A 21,941-nucleotide genomic window follows, 5' to 3' on the forward strand; every position below is an offset into this window, starting at 1 on the left:
TAGATAAGTTTGAAGGGAGACTGAGTGGAAAAATATGTCAACTCAAGTTACAGACAGCCTTATGCATAAGAAGCGTTCAAATGTTTGGTGAATGAAGAACTGGAAATCAGATTATATTGCTTTGTAAATCTTGTCAGTTTTGGTGGGAAAATAACTTCAGGTAATAAATCCTTTGTTACCACAACCATACTTTGTTGTACTGTATCAGCATGAAGCATTGTTATTTTCTAGCTTTAGAGGTGATAGGCCCGGGTTAGCTGACTTCATGACATCTAAAATCACATCACATGGCATCTTTGTCCCACTTGTCATGGGGTGCTGGGGCTCACATCTATTCTGTGCCCAGTCGGTTCTTGCCAAGACTAATTCCCCTAAAGTAGGGGTTGGCAAGCTGTCACCTGTTTTTGTAAATACAGTTTTACTGAAACATAGCCAGACTATTAATTGATACGTTATTATGTATAGCTGCTTTTGTGCTAAAACAGCATAGTTGAACAATTGAGACAGAGACCATGTGGTTTGCAAACTAGAAAATATTTCCTAATTGGTTTTTTACATTGTAAGTTTGCTATAGAGCTTTGCCTTAGAACCATTTAATTTTTGGCAGACAAAACCTTATGTTTTACTCCAAATTGAGTACTGATCTCTGATTAGGAATCAGGAGAATAAAGATCAAAAAGCATCTTTGAGTTGTGTACTCTTTTTGGTAGGATGGCATTCTTAAATTGATTGCAGGATAGTCTTGAACTCCTGGGCTCAATCCACCCTCCTGTCTCGGCCTCCCAAGTGCTATATCTTTGTTGTTCTAGGTTATGTATATGAAATCTAAGTTGAAGAAAAAGTTTGTACCTTTGCAGACTGCTAGATGCTTAGAGGCTTAAATACAGGACATCCATTAAAGCGTTTAAATATCTGTTTACACATCTCCCTCCCTATACCTTACCACCCGTTCTCCAACCTTGCCGCCTTGCCTTTTGTGGGCAGAGTTCCTCTGGGTTTGACTAATTCTTTATTGTTTCTGTTTCTGAAAATAAGTAAGCTACCTTTATAGGGTAAAGGTAAAATCCTGGCAGTGTGGATTTGAGGTGACATATACCTGTCCTCAGCATGTCACCAAAGGCGATGTTAGAGTCATTTATTGTGTGGTAGCTGTGAGGATGACCCACATCTGCTGGAATGCTGGAGGAGAATGTACGAGGGTGCCGGGAGTCCCTTTTCAGTTGCCGCGTGATCAAGAGGTCTGGGGCTGGAGGTGGTGAGGGATGGAAGGGTGGGGTACCAGCTGGTGGTCAGCTTGCCTCTACAGATGTGTGTATTACTTCTAGTAAAGCGGAGGTTCCTCTGGCTCATCCTTCATCATGCATGTTTGAAATGTCATGTGCCAGATGCAGTTCTGGGCATTAGGGATTCAGAATAAGTAAATGTGCTTGTTGCCGTTGGGAGGCTTATATAGACAGGCGTTCTTGGAACTGTGTGGCAGGAGTTGGGAAGATCTATGCCGGAGAAGCCAGGAAAGGTTCTGTGCTGACAAAAGAATGTACGTGCTTTAACGGTCCAGTGGTTTTAGTTTTAAAGAAAACCCAAACTTTTTGACATCTTCCACTAAGCCTACATATTATACCTGTTTACTATAATTTTTGCTTACAAAAACATTTCAATTTTTATAGCAGTTATTTACTTTTTAGGATATAATTAAATTTATCTTTTAGGTTGCCTGCCTGATTCGAGTTCCGTCTGAAGTGGTTAAACAGAGGGCACAGGTATCTGCTTCTACAAGAACATTTCAGATTTTCTCTAACATCTTATATGAAGAGGTGAGATATGTGTTTAAACTCTACTCTTCTTTGTTAAGATTTCATAGTAGCTAATATGAGCACTGTGGATTTCATCCTAAAGGGCCTTAGAGAAAACTTTAGAGCTAAATTTAATGTCCAGTTACAGTAATTTTTTGCTAAGATTATCTTTGCATTTTATTCGTTTTTGTATATTTTGCTTTGAATATTTTTCACATTTCTAAGCATAGCATTGAGTGTTACTACAGTATGTGTATCCTGGATTGTAATCTTCCTGCAGTTCTTCTGGAATCAGATGTGAAACAAATCGTAAATATGTAAAATGAATAAAGATACTACATTAAAACATCTCTATAGTGTTTTTGGTCTACAGAAGAGAAATATAGTACAGCACTAATAACAGTGATTGGTGTCGTAATGTTTATACCAAAATGTAGCTCCTCTTTTGTAATGCATTGGCAGCTCTCAGTCAGAAATTATTCTTCCTGGCTATGTGACTAGGGAGCATTTAGCTACTTTCCTTTATAGTGTTTATAGAAGCATTTTTTTAAAGCAAGAAAATCAGTCACATGGAAATTTTCAATGAGTCTCGATTTTAGAAGAGTTATTTCTAATGGTCTGTTACCTAGGTGAGGAGACATTGAATATCTAATTGTACAAATGAGATGAAGCTATTATAGCTTCCCTGTTGAACTATGTGGATGGTTAATCCAGGTTTGTCTGGAATTATTGAACACTGCTTTGAGAGATTATGAATGAATTTCTGATGTTTGAAGCTATAAATATAATTCTGTTGTTATGCAAAAGGATAATTGGCATTTGTATGCATTTGCTTTTGGAAATGTATTTAAAGCATCTCAAATGTTCTTTTCAAGAGAAGACATGTTATAGCAATTACATACGATATAATTAATATTTAGTAGAATACAGCAACTAACAGTAAATATGTAGTCAGTTTTATTGTTAGACATGTTCCTATTTCAAAGGGAGCTAATCTGAGCTCCCTTAGCAGCCAGTTACAGAGGTATGTAAGTTATATAAGATATAGCATGTACCTTAGGCCAGTTTAGAATCATTAACCTCTTATAGAACTGTGGCAGTTGTGAATGTTTTAGAACTCAAACGAGAGCAGGTAGATCTGCTACATACAGAATGGCCTTCGGAAACCTCTGCTATTCTTTCCGAACTCTTGGCTGTTTATCTGTTTCAGGGTATCCAAGGGTTGTATCGAGGCTATAAAAGCACAGTTTTAAGAGAGGTAAGTCACTTACTTTCTGTTATTGAAGTACAAAGGAATGATGTGCTTTGTTCCGTAAGTTTATACTTCTTAACAATTAGAAATATATTTGGAGAAACTTGGTTTAAAAAATCAAAAAGAAATTGTAGTCACTCTTTAGTTTTCTCAGTTTTTATATTTAAAAGAATGGGTAGAACGGGTTTGCTGGAAGAGCAATTTCAGTGGTCAGAATGGCCCGTCATGTAACTGACTTATTATTCTAGGGTGACTAAATGTCTTTTATATTTGAAATATTAAAAAATAACTACGGACAAGGCATGGTGGCTCATGCCTGTAATCCCAGCACATTGGGAGGCTTAGGCAATGAGATCACCTGAGGTCAGGAGTTTGAGACCAACCAGGCCAACATAGTGAAACCCCGTCTCTTGTAAAAGTACAAAAATTAGCTGGTTGTGGTGGTGGGCACCTGTAATTTCCAGTTACTTAGGAGGCTAAAGCAGGAGAATCGCTTGAACTCTGTAGGCAGAGGTTACAGTGAGCCAATATTGTGCCACTGCACTCCAGCCTGGGTGACAAGAGCGAGACTCTGTCCCCGTGCCCTCCCCCCAAAAAAAAATAACTACTAAGGATAAGATATCAAGTTAAATACTGAATTATGAGGAACTAATGAAAAATTGGTGATGAAAGATGCACTCTAAGAAGGGACCCCCAACCCCGGGGTCGTGGACTGGTTCTGGTCCATGGCCTGTTAGGAACTGGGCCACACAGCAGGAGGTGAGCAGCAGGTGAGTAAGCATTCCTGCCTGAACTCCACCTCCTGTCAGATCAGCAGCAGCATTAGATTCTCAGGAACATAAACCCGATTGTCAACTGCTCATGTGAGGGATCTTGGTTGTGTGCTCCTCATGACAATCTAATGCATGGTGATCTGAGGTAGAACATCTGAGGTGGAACAGCTTTATCCCAAAACCATCCACATCACCACCAGGCCATGGAAAAATTGTCTTCCACAAAACCTGTCCCTGGTGCCAAAAAGGTTGGGGACCGCTGGTCTAAGAGATGGGTGTCTCGAAAGTCTGTATCAGGCAGTTATCCCTTGGCTTCTTGATAACGAAATAAGATGAGCTGGGAAGTTCAGTCTGGCCTGGAGACCTGGCACTGCAGGTGATTCACAGTGCAGTGTGCCCCAGGGCAAGCCACTTCGCCTCTCTTTGCCTTCTAACTCTAAATTTCTGTGATTCAACACATGGGAAATTTTCTTTTGTTGTTTTTGGTTGAAAGAGCAAAAGTTTACCATCAATAAGTAGTTTCGGTATATTACTGCAAGAATCATGGTATAGGCCAGGCATGATGGCTCAAACCTGTAATTCCTGCATTTTAGGAGGTGGAGGTGGGTGGATTGTTTGAGCCCAGGAGTTTAAGACCAGCCTGGGCAACATGGTGAGACACTGACTCTATAAAAAAATATGTGAAAACTAGCTGGGCGTGGTAGTGCCTTAATCCCAGCTACTTGGGAGGCCAAGGTGGGAGGATTGCTTGAGCCTGGGAGGTCGAGGCTGCAGTGAGCCATGATTGTGCTGCTGCACTCCAGCCTGTGTAACAGTGAGACCCTGTCTCAAAAAAGAAAAAAAAAAGAAGCATGTTATAATCTTTGCTTCACATAGAAGTGACTGTGTTGAAGTTCAAGAGTTTGTTTTCAGATAGGTGAGATCTAAGAGAAGTCTGGTTTGGGACACCATTTTCTATTAAAACATAAGCGAGAACCTGCATACATGTGCCCTGCATCTGCGTTTTCTATTTGGAGGTCCTGGGATACTGAAACATAATCGTTAAATATTGCTGTAATTGACCAAATACTGAAATTCATTGAAATCCTTCATTTTATTCTCAGGTAGTTTTATTGTGTTTAACTAGAGATTACAGTCCTCTTTAGGACCTAACAGCGCTGTTATATGTGACTTGTAGCTTTGGTTTTTCACAGGTTAACAACCTAGTCGGTGTAGATGTTTGAAGAACTTCTTTTTAAGGCAAACTTAATGTTTCAAAATTAGTTATTTGTGTGGAGATGACTTCTGCCTTTCAGAAATATCACCCATACTGTATATTCACTCTGTACTTAGTTTATGACTCACTAAACTTGTGTTACTTAGATTTCACCTGGGTGAGGAAAAAGTGAGGCATAAGCCTTTTTTATTTTTCTGAGAGATGCTGAATAAATGAATATATTTACATGGCAGAGAATGCTGGTTTTGCATACAAACAGATAAACCACATGGCTGCAACTGCATTCTGTTCTTTAGAAAATTTGTTTTGACATATGTCATGCTGGTAATTAATTTCTAGGCTGCAATCCTTGAAAGTATTGTGACCTTACTGAGATGACTTCGTTTACTCAAAATGGCAGCGTTTTGTTGGAAATTTAATTGAGGTCTTCTGCATTATGCATATTTATAAAAGATCCTTCAGACTTGATTTTAGTTGAGGTATTGCTTTTGTACAGATTCTCTGATAGAACAAGAGAAGAATTATTGCTGAATGAAACACAGCTTCTTCTAAAAATGAGAAAAATAAGAAGTGATACTTTTGCTTTAAGCAAAATTTTTTGCATTATAGCTTAGATTCTTATTTTATTCTGGCACCAATAGAAAATCTTTTTGCCAAGAGCTTGTTTGTTGTTTCAGTAGGAAAATAAATCAAAACCTTAGTGAGAATCACCTGGAAATGTATACGTTTATTCTGTATGCAGTTTTTTCTTTAGTTTTATCTCCCTAGCAGTTGCCGATTAAAATGAGATTGAAGCTTGAGTCCATGCGATATAAGATAGATTCTGTGTGTTCTTTAGATTGTGTGAATGTTGCCGCACCTTTTTTTTTTTTTTTTAACTGCATTTGATGTTTGTGGAGATTGCATGCTTATCCCTGATATTTTCTGAAATTATTTTAGTTACTGTGAATTTTAGACGGAGTCTAAGCAAGGTCAGCAGATTACACTATTTACCTTACCCTTTCAGTGTTCATTTTTCTCATGATCTTTGCCAAACTAGGTGTGGTCAAGCATGCTGGTGCAGTGATATTACTGCAGGAAGATGAACGTGGGGAGCAGAATCATAGCCGCTTTCATTACCAGGATGATTTCAGATGCTATTGGCCTGAAAATATTATGGAGAGCAGCCTCAGACTCTTGGATGTGAATTAGAAGGTCTTTTATAGAGGAAGAAAACAGAGTGAAGCAAATTGTTTCAAAAGAAGTAGGAATCACTTAAACTTAGCAGGCGTCTTTTGTCCGCAAACTTCACTCAGCAGTCCTTTTTGGAGTGCCTACTGTGTTTTGGGGCACTACAGGGAACACTCCTTCCCTGAAGGATTCACTTTCTGGCAGGGAAACAAATAGGGAAGTAGACACTTTCCGTGCAGTGTCATAAGCACTGTAATGATAAGTATATACAAGATGTAGCTGGGGTTGCAGAAGAAGTAATGCTTGAGTGATGCTCAATTAGCATTAAATGACTCTTAATTGTTGAAGGAGTGGCAGTTAGAAGGTAGTCAAGGATATAGGCAGATAGAACAGCAAGAGCAAAGGCACAAGGGTGTGAAAGTACATGTGTGTAACTTGCTTATTGAAGCAGAATTGGGGTTTTCATGACCACAGAAGAGAGTGCAAACCAATGAGGGCCTTCAAGAGAGCATGAAGTGGGGTATTTGTGTGGAGAAGAAGTTGAACCTCTTGCCTCAGCTGTTTGTTTGCCAGGGACTGGAGTGGAGTATATGGGAAAAGCCTCTGAAAGAGCCTGACATGTTCACTGCAGTCTGGAGGATAAATTGCTGGTGTCAAAAGAAAACCAAGGTGAGGAGCTGGTTGGAGCTGTCCCAGTGGCAAAATGTAGTCATTTTAATAACGAATAACTCCTGGCTTCTTTTTGGTGGATGCCACTAAAGAGATTTGAGATAGGGTAAGGGTTGCCCCCCCGCCGCCCCCCGCCCTAGTTTTGCTCCATGCGGTCAAGCACGCCAAACAAGTCATTCAATCTGTTCAGTAAGTTCATTGAAGTCCCCAGTCCTTAGGTGCGAAAATGATTACTCTTACTAGCTTATTTGAAAGTAGATATAGCAGCTTTCCAGACTTGTTTGCACTTATTATCCATGTTAGGCAGTGAGGATTCCCCTAAATCCAGTGGCTGGAAATGGGAACCCTCAGGCATCAAACCTCAAGGACTGTCCTCTGAAGTCCTCTTTCCAGTTCTGCTGTCTGCCTACTGAGTGCCTTTCCCCTAAACACTCATGTTGTAGAAATCTCCTTAGTGTTTTTTCAGAGACACCCTATTCTAGATCTTCTGTATTTTTTGTTGCTGCTTTTTAACCTATTTTGGAGATCATTTATATCACTTCATAAAGAGCACCTTCATTTATAATGATTGCATAGTAGGCCGTTGTATAAACAAAACATTGTTTATTTAACATTTCCCTGTTGGTGGACGTGACAGACATGCTTCAGTGACTAATACTGTTCCCGTGTCATTTTATACATGGTTGAATGTGCGTAGGTTACATGCCAAAAGTAGAATTACTTCATGAAAGGTATGGGCATTTGTAATTTTGGTAGATAATGCTTAATTGACTTCAGGTAAGTACCAACTGATGCTTGCTGACAATGTGGGAGCTTTCTGTTTTCCCCTGCCTCACCTATGGACTAGCAGACTAAAAGACAAAAACTGATGTCATTATAGTTCTAATTTTAATTACAAGTAAGACTGGACATATCAGCATATATCTGAGAAAGATTTCTGAGAATGATTTTATTTACTTTCCTGTCACCTGATTATTTGAAACTTCCCAGAATTCTTGTGAGGATTAAATGAGGGGATCCAGGGGAAGTGCTTTGTATAGTGCTTGTCACGTAGTATGTACTCAGGAAATGTTAACTGAGATGATTAGTACTCTGGTAACTGAAAGAGTGTTGACAGTGAAGGACACCTGATAAGGTTTGGGTCTGTGTCCTCACCCAAGTCTCATCTCGAATTGTAATCCCCACATGTCAGGAGAGGGATCTGGTAGGAGGTGATTGGATCATGGGGTGTTTTCCCCCATGTTCTCTTGATAGTGAGGCAGTTCTCGCAAGAGCTTACGGTTTTAAAAGCGTTCCGGAGTTCCCCCTTTGTGCCCTGTCTCTTCTCCTGCCATGTAAGATATGCCTTGCTTCCCCTTTGCCGCCTGCCATGATTGTAAGTTGCCCAAGGTTCCCCAGCCAGGTGAACTGTGGGTCAAACCTGTTTGCTTTATAAATTACCCGGTCTCTATAGCAGTGTGAGAATGGACTGATAGAACACCTAAGTATGGAATCCAGCTCTGATCCTTAACAGCCCATCTGCTCCTCACAAGTTTACTTAATTTGAGTCCAGGTTTGCCCGTTTGTGCTAGGAACGTTACATAAAGTTTTCTCATTGATACCTTTATGCAGTTCTACAAGGTGGCTATCATAATAGCAGTGTTGCCTGCTAGGATATTCAGAAATTAAACCTACCTTTAGGTTGTTAGGTTCTTTAACAGGGATGCAGCCTTGATCTGTCTGCATTTAGACATGTTGATGACTAACAATTGCTGTGTTTAAATAAGAGGCCAGACAACTGTTACTGCTCCTAAAGCTCTTCAGCGATAATCAGAGTGTTTTATCCAAATGTCTTATAGAGAGGCATCTCTATAATTGTAATAAATTGCAACCTGCAGTTGATTTTATATTCACTGGCTACTTCTGTAGGAAAAGCAGCATATTGGTATAATGAAGTTATCCTAATTGATGATTGAGCTGATCAGGATTCCCAATGGAAGTGGGTTGGGAAAATTCTATGATTGTTCATTTTTGGCTTTCTTAGGGAGATTACACCATTTGGATGTTTTCCACTGAAAAATGTTGCCAAGCAACTATCGCTAGAACTTCTATTGCATCTTTACTGTCCTTATGGCTCTATGTACTATTTCCTGCTTCTGATAGTACAAGAGAAAAACAATAGTCCTATCTGATGAGGGAGAATTTTCCCACTCCTTGTATCAGTGTGATGTATCTGTCTCTGTGTATGCTTGTGTGAAATTGTTTTCTCTGATTTACCTCATTCTGTTTTGGTTTGTCCTTATAGTTGGGTTGTGTCTTATCTTTCCAGATAGCATTTAAGTCCTGAAAATAGCTACTGGGTTTTTACCTGCTTGTAGGATACACGGGCTCTAGCATAATCCCTTCTACACAGTGAGCACTCAGTAAATACTTGTTTTCCTTCACTGCTTTAAGTTTGATTCATTTTTGTTCAGATGCCACCTGACATCCTGATCATTTCAGGATCATGAGGGAGCTCTAAGGGGGCTAGGAGTTATGTAGGGTAGTGAGTCAGCCTTTTGATATACTATAATTACTATGATCTTTGCATGGGATGGGTGATGAAATACCAACGGGTATATACTTTTCCAAGATCCCAGTCATCTTAAACCTTGAAAAGCTCATTTTTATGTCTAGTTTTATTGGGAAAGTAGTAAGTGCTATAATTATTCATTTATTTTCTGCATCTTAGCACGTCTACTGAAAAGGAAAAAAAGTGATGCAAAGTCTTTCCAAACTTCTAATGTGAAATTGTTTTTCAGTTAAAATCCAATGCAAACATATTGAACCCTATTTTAATCCTACATAATTCATTTTATTAACTATGACCAAATAGAACATCTGTTAAAATTCCATAATGCTAGCTTCATGGGAAAAGAAAAAAAATCCCTGTTTGCTCTTGGAATTTGTCCATTGTTTTATTATTCAGGCTTTCAGTAAATGTGTAATGAGACATTCGTACTGATGGAAATATTAAACAAATGAAAATGAAATTTCCTCTTTTATCATAGAGGTTTATAAAATGAGTCACTTAATTGCATTTACATTATTATAACTTCACTGTAGAGGTGTTCTTTGAAAAATGAGTGCTAGTTCATTCAGTTCATTCTTTAATTCAAGAAACTAAAATCATTACTCCTCAAACCTGGACTTTAGCCTCTAGTTTTTCATCATCTCTTAAATAAGCAAACATTTTTAGGAAGAACAATTGAGTAAAATTATCTTCATGTGGAAGTATTACTCTAGCCCTTCAGTGCATATTTTCTCATGTTTCGTTTACATGAAAGCAGCTGCTATTTACTTTTATCATTCCTTGGACAAATTTCATTTACGCTGTGAAGTGATTTGAAAATGCTACATATTTTCATTGTTGCACGTTGGCTGTGTTGTCCTGAAGGGGCACCAGTTCCTGCGTATATGGCTTACTGGGATGTAAATGCAGTAATAGGATGCCTCACTGTAAACACATTGAAAGCTATTGGATATAGGTGGAAATTATCTCTTAATTCTTTATTTAAACGTAGTGATTATAAACCATAGTGTTGAAGTTGCTCTCTGTTGTTCCTTTGTGGTTTTCATCCCATGTGAAATGTCCTCTCTCTTCATCTTTGTGACTCCATTTGGATTGCATTTAGGCTGCAAATAACAGAAAATTTGACTACAGTGATTTCACCAAAGAAGTTTTCTGTTTTTCCCTTTTGTATCAAGAAATCTGAAGATGACCATTCTAAGGCTGGTGTACTGGTTAGATGAGGGCAAGGAGAATCTGGTGTTTTTCATTTTGCTTGGCTGACTTTAATGCTGTGGCTAATTGACTCATGGTCACAAAATGGCTGCTCTACTTTCAGGCATCATAGTTCCATTCCAGGCATGAAGACAGGGAAGGGCAGGAGGCAGTACTAACTTTATCTGTCCTTTTGTTTGTCTCAAAAACAAAAACTTTCCTGGGACAGAAGGTATCTCAGGGCCTTTCTGAGTTGCCTGGGGTTTGGGAAGTTGAGTTTGTAGCTTTTCAATGTAGTAGATGAAGGCAGGCAAAGGGTGAAGTGGGGGCAGTGGGACTACCCTTACTAAGTCACCCCACAGATCTGCCATACCCTGTCCCTTCAAACCCTGCTTAAGTTCTGTCTCTTCAGAAAGAAGACCATTTTATCTGTTTCTAGCTTCAGCCCACACGCAGGCATCCAGTGTTGTTAAGATCCGTGAGTACTTGTCTGTACCACTATTTTTTTTATTTTTACTTTTGTCATTCTACCCTGTAAATGGAAATGTCTGTTCATTTTCTTTTTCTGCCGCGTTTGTTCTTTTGGGCACCAGTGTAGAAACTCATCTTTAAAAATTATTTGGTGGTCTCACTGAAATGATTTTGAGGACACAAATTTACTTCCAAGTTATTTACTTTTATATGTAGTTTTGATTTTAAAGTTGAAATCTCAGAATACTTCCTGTATTGATATATTCATATGTGAACACCTAAAAATATGTGTCATTTTAGACGGAAATAAAAGGACGTTGACGTTTCCCAAGTACTTTACAATGTTTCAGTCACTGTGCTAAGTTCTTTACATACGTTATTTCTCATAATCCTCACAAGTAGCCCGAAACACGATCCTTACTTGGCAGAAACTAAAGCTTGGTTAGTTTGTGGTTGGCCCAGGGTCTCATAACCAGTAAGGGAGAGATAGAGGACTCCAGAATCCATGAACTTAACCTTTATGGTGAGCTGTATATTTTTCATTTTATAAACACATACATTCTTCTGGGGAGGAAAATATATATTTAAAATGAATAATCCACATTTATGTCTGTCTGTAGTCTTTAAGCCTTTACATAGGCATTAGTGCCAGGAGTTTGGGGAGAATAAGTTGTCAGCAACTGGAAGCCTACATGATATTAAAAATAAATTAAGTAGAGGAAATAAGTGTAAGGAATCTGTGTTGTTGGAAGTGTTCATGAAGAACTGTGGCTTTTAAATGCATGTTATCACGTTTCTGTGATTTTCCCTTGTCTAGGTGTTAGTTCACATGCCCACTGCCTTCTCAGAAGGATCTCCTGTGATCACTCCAGCTAAAATAGACCTAGCCCACTGATGTTAGAAATTACCTTCGTTTCTTGTTCAAAAACTAATTATGGCTGTTGTCCCTCCACTAGGATGTATGCATCAGGAGGGCAGATGCCTCCTGTTTTGTTTCCTATTATTAATCTAACACCTAGAAGAGTGTCTGACACATGGCACCCTCAGAAAATACTTAACAAACAAACCAGTGACCTAATCTACTTGCTTCTCAAAAGCAGACCAGTTTTAAGTGCTTAAATGCTTAACATCTCCAGACACATTTGACAAGGATTATGGAGTTCTCACTTAATTCCTAGGAGAGTTAATGGTTTTCTGCCAAATAAACTCTCTGTATTTCCATTGAGGTTAATTTTCTTGTCTTACCATATTTCCTGCTGACTACAAATAGCTGTTATTTTAATTTTGTCATTTCTAGTTAGTTACTCCTGTAAATATTTCATATATGCAAAACAGTTTTTGAAATTACATATGAAAATAATAAAACAACTTAAGATGATCCTTCATGAGGTATTTGGAAATTATCTCCAGTGAATATCATGTGGGTCAAGAGTTACCCTTGATGCTCTCAGTACTGTATACTGTCTTATTGTGTGAATAAACACCATCTTATATGGAGTATTAAGAAACTATATACGTAAGAAAACTAAGTTTGAAGTCAAATCTAGCATTTTAGATGGGTTATTCAAAAATAGCAATTGGAATCATTTAAAGGAAGCTAAAATGTTTTTCTGTGGGTTCGAATACCTGGCTACAGATTAGGATCACATAATGAAAGTAGTTAAAGTTTGAATACTAATTATGATGGTTAACTTTACATATGTTTTCCTAATCCTTAAACTGTAAGACATTAGCCTGTTTATACAGATCATAAGTGGAGGCTTAGAAAAATTAAGTAATACAACTAGGAGGTTGCAGGATTGGAATTGGAGGTCAAGTCTATGTAATTCCAAGGCCTGTGATTCTTGTTACACTTTGCTTTCTGCTTGTGTCTTTTGGGTAAATTCACTGATAGTCCTCTAAGAATTGTCCTAAATCCTAAGAAAATAACACATTGGGAGATCTGCAAAACTTGAACCAAATCTTGACCTGAGTGAGTGGAGCATGATTTCTGAGTGTTAGAAAATTCTAAAGGATAGAAATGGAACCATTTTTATGGGCAGACACAATGAGATGCTTCTAAATTAGCCATTAATATAGATTTTAGCTTCCTTTTTCATCTGGCCTTTATGAAGTTTGCTTAAAAATGTTTTGATCATAGTCTTCTGACCTTTTTTGTTCCCTTGGTTTCATCATATGTTCTGAGAAACAGTAGAGTAGGTGGGAAAAGGTTGATAATCTTTGGCCTTGGAGAGGTTTTGGTATATAGCCAAGTAACTGGCAGATGTTTTATTGACTAACGAAGAAGCAGAATTTTTGTGAGAAAAGGATTTTTTTTTTTTTCCCTTTTTGAATATGCTCTGCCTTTTGTTATTGAACTTGTCCATGCAAAACTCATGTTATAGAAGAATACACCAGAGGGCGCACAATGCCTGTATTTTAAATGTTGTTGGCCAAAACCTCTAAAACGAACTTGGGAGCTGCTTCCTGGCTTAAAAAAAAAAAAAAAAAAAAGGCTCAAATTAGAAAATGAACATTTAAGCATAATAGTGTTTTCTGATCAAGATACCTGAAGGGATAAATTTGTGTTATCTTTTGGTACATATGTGCATGGAGTTCTATTTATTTGTTTGGGTTCTAATTTTTTAAAACTTTTACCATGGAAAAATTTAAAGATACACAAAAAATGATTAGTAAAATGAATCCCTGTAGTCTCATGAATTACCAGCTCTTGAGCAATATTGTTCCATCTATACCCAAACCTACTTCCCACATGTCGGTATGATATTGAAGCAATTACCAGACGTTCTGATTTCATCCAGAAATACTTCACTATGCATCTCTAAAAGATAATAACTGTAAGTACATATAACTTATCAAAAATGAATGTTATAACAGAAAGACAAGTATTGTATGGTCTCATATGTGTAATCTAAGAAAGTCAAATTCATAGAAGCAGAGAGTAGGACCGTGGTTCTCTGGGGTTAGCAGGTGGGGAAATGGGGAGATGTTGGTTAAAGGGTGCAAATTCTCAGTTATAGGATCAACAGGCTCTGGTATTTAAGGCACAGTATGGAATGTGATGGATGTGTTAATTTGGTTGTGGTAATCGTTATACAATATATATCAAATCATCACATTGCTCACTTGAATATATATAATCTTTATTTGTCAGTTATTTTAAAAAATGGATATCATAGTCTTGAAGTATTTCCCCAAAGCTGTTTATCAATTACAAAGGAGAAAATAGTAATTTTACAGTTGGAAAGACCGGCAGTCACTATTTTATCCTAGTGATCAAGATTAACATCACCGGTACTAAGATATATAAACATTATACATCCCTAATATAATGCACCAAGAAGGACACAACGTCACTTCTTTGGTCTTCTTGCCAAAGATGGATAATCTCAATGTGATCATGAGAAAACATCAGACAAACCCAAATTGAGAGACATTGTACAGAATTGTCAAAGTCATGATAATTAAAGAAAGATGAAAAAACTGTCAAAAGTAAGAGGAGACTAAGGGGACGCAGCAAGTCAATGCAGTGTAGCATCCTGGATTTGATCCTAGAGTAGAAAAAATATTGGGAAAAACTGGTAACATTCAAAATCTGTAATTTAGCTCTTAGCATTGCAGCAAGACTGGTAGCTGGTTTTGATAAGTGTACTCTGGTTAAGTTATTAACATTGGAGAAGCCAGTGTATATGTGAGCTTTGCTATTTTAGCAACTTCTATGAAAGTTTGTTTAAAAAGAACAGAAAGCTAAAATAAATGCCAGATTTGGACATTGTATGAAATACTTATTCTTCTGAAATAATGGCAATAAGTTTAAAATTTAATTTATTTTATTGTTAACTTGTATCAAAATAATATGTACAATTAGTAACAACCCAAATAATGTAGAAAGAGTTAGGAAGAAAAACAACAGTCTCTTGCCCATCCTCTTTCCATTCTGGTTCCACTCTCTAGAGGTAGCCTTTTTCTTCTTTTAAAATTTTAACTGCTTTGTTTTTAGTTCTTGTTTCATGAATACTTCCAGATAATATATTTAAACATCTGTTTTTTAATTTGTTGGTAGATTCAGTCTGTTGAGTCTTTGGGATGGAAGATGTGATTAAGCTCACATTATGCTCTTCCCCAACTGTCCCATCCTAGCATTCCAGTTATATAAATTCCATTTCTCTGGTCGTTTTAGAAACCTTAAGTCATGTATTTGTTTCTTTATTTCATATCCTACAAACTTTCAGCATCTTACAACTTTCTCTTGACATGATGAGGTACTTTCTTTCTGCCACTTTGTCCTCTTTAACCAATTCCACTTTCTGGAAAGACTTCTCTCAACTATAATTTCATTCTACATTGTCAAGAGGGTTGACAGTTTCATCCTGTCTTTTACCCACAGTCACTTCTTTCATGGTTTTTCTGTATTGATTCTGAAAGTAGAGTACTGGTGAACTAGTGTTTGTATTATCGAGAAGACGTCGTGATGAGTGATCAGACCATGTAGTGTGATAAACCTGTACTTTTGGGTATGTGTGGGACATAACACCTTGAGAGATGGTTTCAGCATCAGAATCAAACAGACTTTCTTTTCTTTCACACTATGAGTTGCTAAAGTTTAATTGTGTAATTTCCAACATTTGGGGCATGAACTTGTCTTTTTTTCTTGGAGTTTCTAATTGTCTTTTCTACATGAAAAAGGCATTATTTGCATTATTTTTAAGTATGACAACTTTGGAAACATACTATCTTTGTCCTGAGTCTCCTTTCCCTCTGGGAATCTTGAAATCTTTCATTCTCTTGTTCAAATCTGGTGTTATTCACTGTGTCTGGACTTTTCTTCATTGCCTTCTTGGGTCAGATTTGCTGTTTCCTCAAGGCCGCAGAGCATAGTGGGTCGGACCAGGGCTTTGCGGCCAAACAGCCTAGGTTTTGTTGATAGCTCTGCCTCTGTCAAGCTTACACCCGGTGCTATGGTGTCCTCATCAAATGAAAATGCTTTAAGATATGATAAATATAAGAATATAGTTCATTTGTTTGAAGGCTTTTATTTGATCATGATTTTATTTTTTGGTCAGGTAATTATCTGTCTCTGGTGTCTATTATTTTTACAAATCTCTCATTAAGGACAGTTGATGATAACCATTCTAATGCTTCTTTGGCCTCAAATGTGTTTTATTGATTTTTTTAATAGTAGAAAGGAATTATGTTAATGTTACAATTCTTAGAAAAGCATTTTGATCTTATTAGTTTAGTATGCACCCTAATTGTGTTTCGGAAATAAGTGATTTAATTGATCTATGGGAGTCTTACAAACTGATTACCAAGTTTCTGATAAAGCTTGCCTATGCCTTGATCCACATATTATAAGTCCTTCCTATTATTGGTGAATTTTTCCCTACTTCTGTTTTAGATAATGAAATAACGACTATGTTAAAAATCACTTTGGGATGAAATTTATTATCCTTTATAGGGTAAAATGACAAACATGTCAATTACCTGGTAGAAGATACTAATGGTATCTGTGTTCACAGTCGTCTATGCTATGTCTTATGTTGACTAACGAAGATCTTGTGATAATTAGATACTCTGTGGATTATCTTTTCCTCACACAATTGTTTGCCAACATTTTCTCATCCTTATTGACATTTAATATGAGTTTGAAAAAGTAGTGTGAACAACAAATCTCAACCATTAAGTTTTGATTAAGTGAAAACACCAAGGGTCTGGTATGTAGTTGCCTCTTGGTAGGTGGCCACTTCTAGTCACATTATTTTTCTGTATTTGAAGGAGAAAGTAGGTTAAATTTATCTATCATCTGCCATATACCAGACTAGATACATTTCATATATATATATTTTTTTCATTTAATCTTCACAGTAATTCTCAGTCATTATTGCCAACTGAGTAATTGGAAAGTAAGCACCTCTTCAATACCTTGTTATGATTCCCAGTCAACCTCTAATGTTCATCTATCTTGTAAACCATTTTATATGCTAACAGAATAATACCAGTGAGAAAACTGACCCTTGGTGATATAACTTGATCTACATAAAGCACAAAACACTGTTAGTGGAGGGCAGAGCTGGACTCTGAATTCTTTGAACTCTTACACTCTTCTTGTAACAAGATGTGTATTTCCTTTCTTCTGTTTGGGGTATGAGTGAGGAGGCTTGAAATGAATAGTAACACCACCTTTTTCTTTTTTCCTCCCGCTCCTGCTTTTTATTTTGAAAAATTACAATTTACAGAAAAGGTAGAACATGTATTTTTTTCACCAAGGTTCACCAATTAACATTTTGCTTCATCTGCTCTACCCCTCTTTCTCTTTTCCTAAAATATTTTAAGTAGCAGAAAATCTGACACTTACCATTCAGTATTTCAGCATGTTTCCTAAGAACAGAGTCATACTTCTCACAACTACAATGCCATTATCACACCCAAGAAATTTAACATTAACACGCTAATATTATCTAATGTGTGGTCAGTTTCCCTGTTGTCCCAGTGATAAAAGCCTTAAAACTTCTTTCTCTCCTCAGGATGCACAAAGGATCATACATTGCATTTGGTTATCAGGGTCCCCAACCTTTTTTATTTCCTCCATGACATTGACTTTTGTAGAGTCCAAGATATTTGTCCTGTAAATGGTCCCATAATCTGGATTATCTGACTTTCTTATGATTAGATTCAGGTTAATTTTTTTTTTTTTTTACATGGATACCTAAGTATTTTTGGGTGTTTCTCATTGAGTTATACCAGAAGGCATATAAAGTCTTAACACTTGGTGAGTTTAATCATCTGATTGTTTTCCAGTTTGCTATATACACTAAAAGTTCAATTACCCTTTGATGTTAAGAGGCAATATCTGGGGTAATATTTTGAGAACACACGAGTATCCTGTTCCCCAATAGTCTTTCACCTAATGGTTTTAACATCTGTGGATACTTCTTCTCTGAAGCTGTTTATTACATTGGTGGTTACAAAATAATGATTTTCCTAATACTTCATTTTTCTATGAATTTGTTAGCTGGCATTCTTCAGTAGGGAAGAGTTTCCTCCCTTGCCCTCCAGATCCTTATAAAAAAATCCCCATGGACTCATGGATTTAGAAAAATAGCCTAATCGAGATACAATTCACGTACCAAACTATTGACTCATTTAAAGTGACAGTTCAAGGGATTTTAGTGTATTCACAGGTATGTGCAATCACCACCATAGTCATAGATGATTTTTTGTTTGGTAATTATACTCTGTTACCATTATTATTCTTTTGATGCTTAAACTGTCCCTGATGTGGCCAGTGGGCCTCTTTAGTCTACTACTCTGTTCATGTGACATTTCCCCATTAGTGTTTTTTTTTTTTGCAATGGAGTCTTGCCCTGTTACCCAGGCTGGAGTACAGTGGCACGATCTCGTCTCACTGCAACCCCTTCCTCCCAGGTTCAAGTGATTTTCCTGCCTCAGCCTCTCGAGTAACTGGGGTTACAGGTGCGTGCCCCACACCTGACTAATTTTGCATTTTTATTGGAGATGGAGTTTTACCATGTTGGCCAGGCTGGTCTCAAACTCCTGACCTCAAGTGATCTACCCACCTCGACCTCCCAAAGTCCTGGGGTCCACAGGCATGAGCCACCATGCCCAGCCCCTATTAGTCTTTGAAAACCTTCTTACTGGGGTACCAAGGGGTCTTAGTCTTTTTTTTTTTTTTTTGAGACGGAGTTTTGTTCTTGTTGCCCAGGCTGGAGTATAGTGGCACAATCTTGGCTCACTGCAGTCCACCTCCTGGGTTCAAGTGATTCTCTTGCCTTAGCCTCCTGAGTAGCTGGGATTACAGGTGTCTGCCACCATGCCCAGCTAATTTTTATATTTTTGGTAGAGACTGGGTTTCACCATGTTGGCCAGGCTGGTGTCAAACTCCTGACCTCAGGTGATCCACCCGCCTCGGCCTCCCAAAGTGCTGGGATTACAGGCAAGAGCCACCGTGCCTGGCCAGGGTCTTAATCTTACCCAGTCCAGCAGTCAGCCCCTACCCAAGGAGGCCTCGATTCCCTTTGGTGGGGAATGGTATTTAGAAACTATAGGTGTATCATTGCATCAGAAAAAAATTATTTCATTTTTTCCATTTTATATATTTATCAGGCAAGAAGAACACAGAATTATGATTTATTTTAAAAATTATACTGTAAACTTCTTTCTGGTATACAGTGCTGTGAATTCAACATATGTACAGATTTGTGTAGCCATCATCATGGTCAAGATACAGAACATTTCCATTACCCAAAATTCCCTTGTGCTGTCCTTTGTAGTTATACCCATTTCCCTGCTTCTTACTGTTGGCAACTTTACTGATCTGTTCTCCATCACTATGGTTTTTTGCTTTTTGAGAATGTCATTTAAATGGCATTACAGAATATATAGTCTTTTCAGATTGCCCTCTGTCATTCAGTGTAATGCCTTTGAGATTCATCCCATTCATTGCATGTGTCAATAGTTTCTTCCTTTTTTTTTTTTTTTTTTTTGAGATGGAGCTTCACTCTTGTTGCCCAGGCTGGAGTGCAATGGCACGATCTCTGCTCACTGCAACAGCTGCCTCCCAGGTTCAAGCGATTCCCCTGCCTCAGCCTCCCTAGTAGCTGGGATTACAGGTGCCCACTACCACGGCTGGCTAATTTTTTGTAGAGACGGCATTTCACTATGTTGGCCAGGCTGGTCTTGAACTCCTGACTTCAGGTGATCCACCCACCTCAGCCTCCCAGAGTGCTGGGATTATAGGCAACTGTGCCTGGCTAGTTTCTTTCTTTTTATTGCAGGGTATGATATTCCATTGTTTGGACATATAGTGAAATACAAAAATTATCATTTACCCTTTGATATATTGAAGGACATTTGAGTTCTTTCGGTGTCATTATGAAGAGAATTGCTGTAAATGGTCATGTACGAGTTTTTGTGTGAACATTGTTTTCATTTTTGTAGGGTAGAAACTCAGGAATGGGTTTGCTGGGGCATATGGTGAGTGTATATTTAACTTTATTAGAAACTGTGAGCTCTTTTCTTTCTTGTTTTATTTTTATTTTTTTGAGATAGGGTCTCACTCACTGTGTTGCCTAGGCTAAGTGCAGTGGCACAATCGGCTCATAGCAACCTCTGCCTCCTGGGCTCAAGTGATCCTCCTACCTCAGCTTTCTGAGAAGTTGGAACTACAGTAGACATGTACCACCACGCCTGGCTAATTTTTGTATTTTTTGGTAGAGACGGGATTTTGCCATGTTGGCCAGGTCTCGATCTCATGGGCCTAAGCAGTCTGCCTACCTCGGCATCCCAAGGGTTATAGGTATGTGCCACTGCACCTGGCCCAAACTCTTTTCTATAGTGGCTGTACAATTTTACATTCCCACCAGCAGTATATGGTTAGCACTTGATATTGTCAGGATTTTTATTTTAGCCATTTTAGTAGTTGTATAATGATACCCTATAGTGGTTTTATTTATTTATTATTGCTTTAACTCTTTAATCACAAAAGTTAAATAGTCCAGAAAATAAATTTATGTGCAAAAAAGAACCACACATACTTATGGGAAAGAAACTTTCTATAAGACTGAAAGTTGAGAATATCGAGAGCTCTTTGTCTTGAACATGGTATCTCCATTTATTTTTGTCTCCATTTTCTTTAATGTTTTGATAAGACTTTATAAATTTGTTGACAGTTGAGTACTTTTTGATTTATTCTTAGATAATATTTTCTGATGCCACTGAAATGTCATCTGTGTCTTTTTTATGCTAAAATATTTTAAAGTAAATTTATATTACATACTTAAATGCTTCAGTATAGGCTGGGTATGGTGGCTCACGTTTGTTATCCCAGCACTTCCAGAGGCTGAGGCGAGAGGATTGCTTGAGCCCAGGAGTTTGAGAACAGCCTGGGCAACATAGTGCGATGATGTGTCTACAAAAAGTTTTTAAAAAATAGCTCCCTGTGGTGATGCACACCTGTAGACCCAGTGACTTGGGAGGCTGAGGTGGGAGAATCACTTGAGCCTAGGCTGTAGAGGCTGCAGTGAGCTTAGATTATGCAACTGTATTCCAGTCTGGGCAAAAGAGCAAGACCCTGTCTTGAAAAAATAAGTATATATTTCTAAAATAACACTTAACAAAAATGATTTCCTAATATCATCTGTTACCAAAAACTAAATAGCCATTAAATACAAAAAGGGGTGCAGGCTCTTTAGTGATTAGAAATATAAATTAAGACAAAGAGATATGGCTGTACACATATGAAATTGGCAGAAATTTAGAAGGCTGATGCCAACTGTTAGAATGCTGAGTGCTGGAACTCTAATCCATTGCTATCAGAAAAGGAATAAAAGTCCCTCTGAAAAAAATAGTTTCATATTATACAGTAAACCTGAAGATGCATATAAGCTGATTTTCTCCACAACTGCCAGGTATATAACTAACAGAAATGCGTATGTGTGCCAAGAGACACATGCAACAGTGTTCATATCACTATTCATGATAGGAAAAATTTGAGATAAATGCTTCTTAACATAAGAGAAACTAGGATATGTAAGTACATGGAATAATACACAGTCGTGTAAAAAGAACAAACTGCAGCTTTTACAACAACATGGATCAATCTTAACAAATTTTATGACAATAAAAAAGATGCAAAGTAACACATATAGTGTAAGCATTCAGAGTTCAGAAGCAGTGCTTGCCACATTTTCAAATGGTACAATATACATAGAAATTTTCAAATATATATGTATAGCCATCTCTTGAGATGTAAAGAAAACATGGTGAAAGGTTAATAATAATTGGGAATCTAGGTGAAGAATATGCAGAAATTCATTGAACTGTTTTGTTACCATTT

At 37.6% G+C, this 21,941-nt stretch overlaps 1 protein-coding gene across 9 annotated transcripts in view; it reads left to right on the plus strand.

Moving 5' to 3' along the window:
* Nucleotides 1-21,941, plus strand: part of SLC25A26 (solute carrier family 25 member 26) — a 165,998-nt gene that overhangs the window by 40,541 nt on the left and 103,516 nt on the right. For all 9 annotated transcript variants that reach the window (XR_004272477.1, XM_032290415.1, XM_032290417.1 and 6 more), the window contains 2 exons: nucleotides 1,710-1,814; nucleotides 3,004-3,051. Coding sequence is in view for 8 of the 9 variants with exons in the window: in XM_032290415.1 (XP_032146306.1) it covers nucleotides 1,710-1,814; nucleotides 3,004-3,051 (153 nt within the window). In the remaining variant the exon portion in view is untranslated. The remainder of the gene's footprint in view (nucleotides 1-1,709; nucleotides 1,815-3,003; nucleotides 3,052-21,941) is intronic.

This window comes from Sapajus apella, unplaced genomic scaffold (genome assembly GCF_009761245.1).
Source record: "Sapajus apella isolate SASKATOON/1434 unplaced genomic scaffold, GSC_monkey_1.0 scaffold23, whole genome shotgun sequence".
Classification (NCBI taxonomy): Eukaryota; Metazoa; Chordata; class Mammalia; order Primates; family Cebidae; genus Sapajus; species Sapajus apella.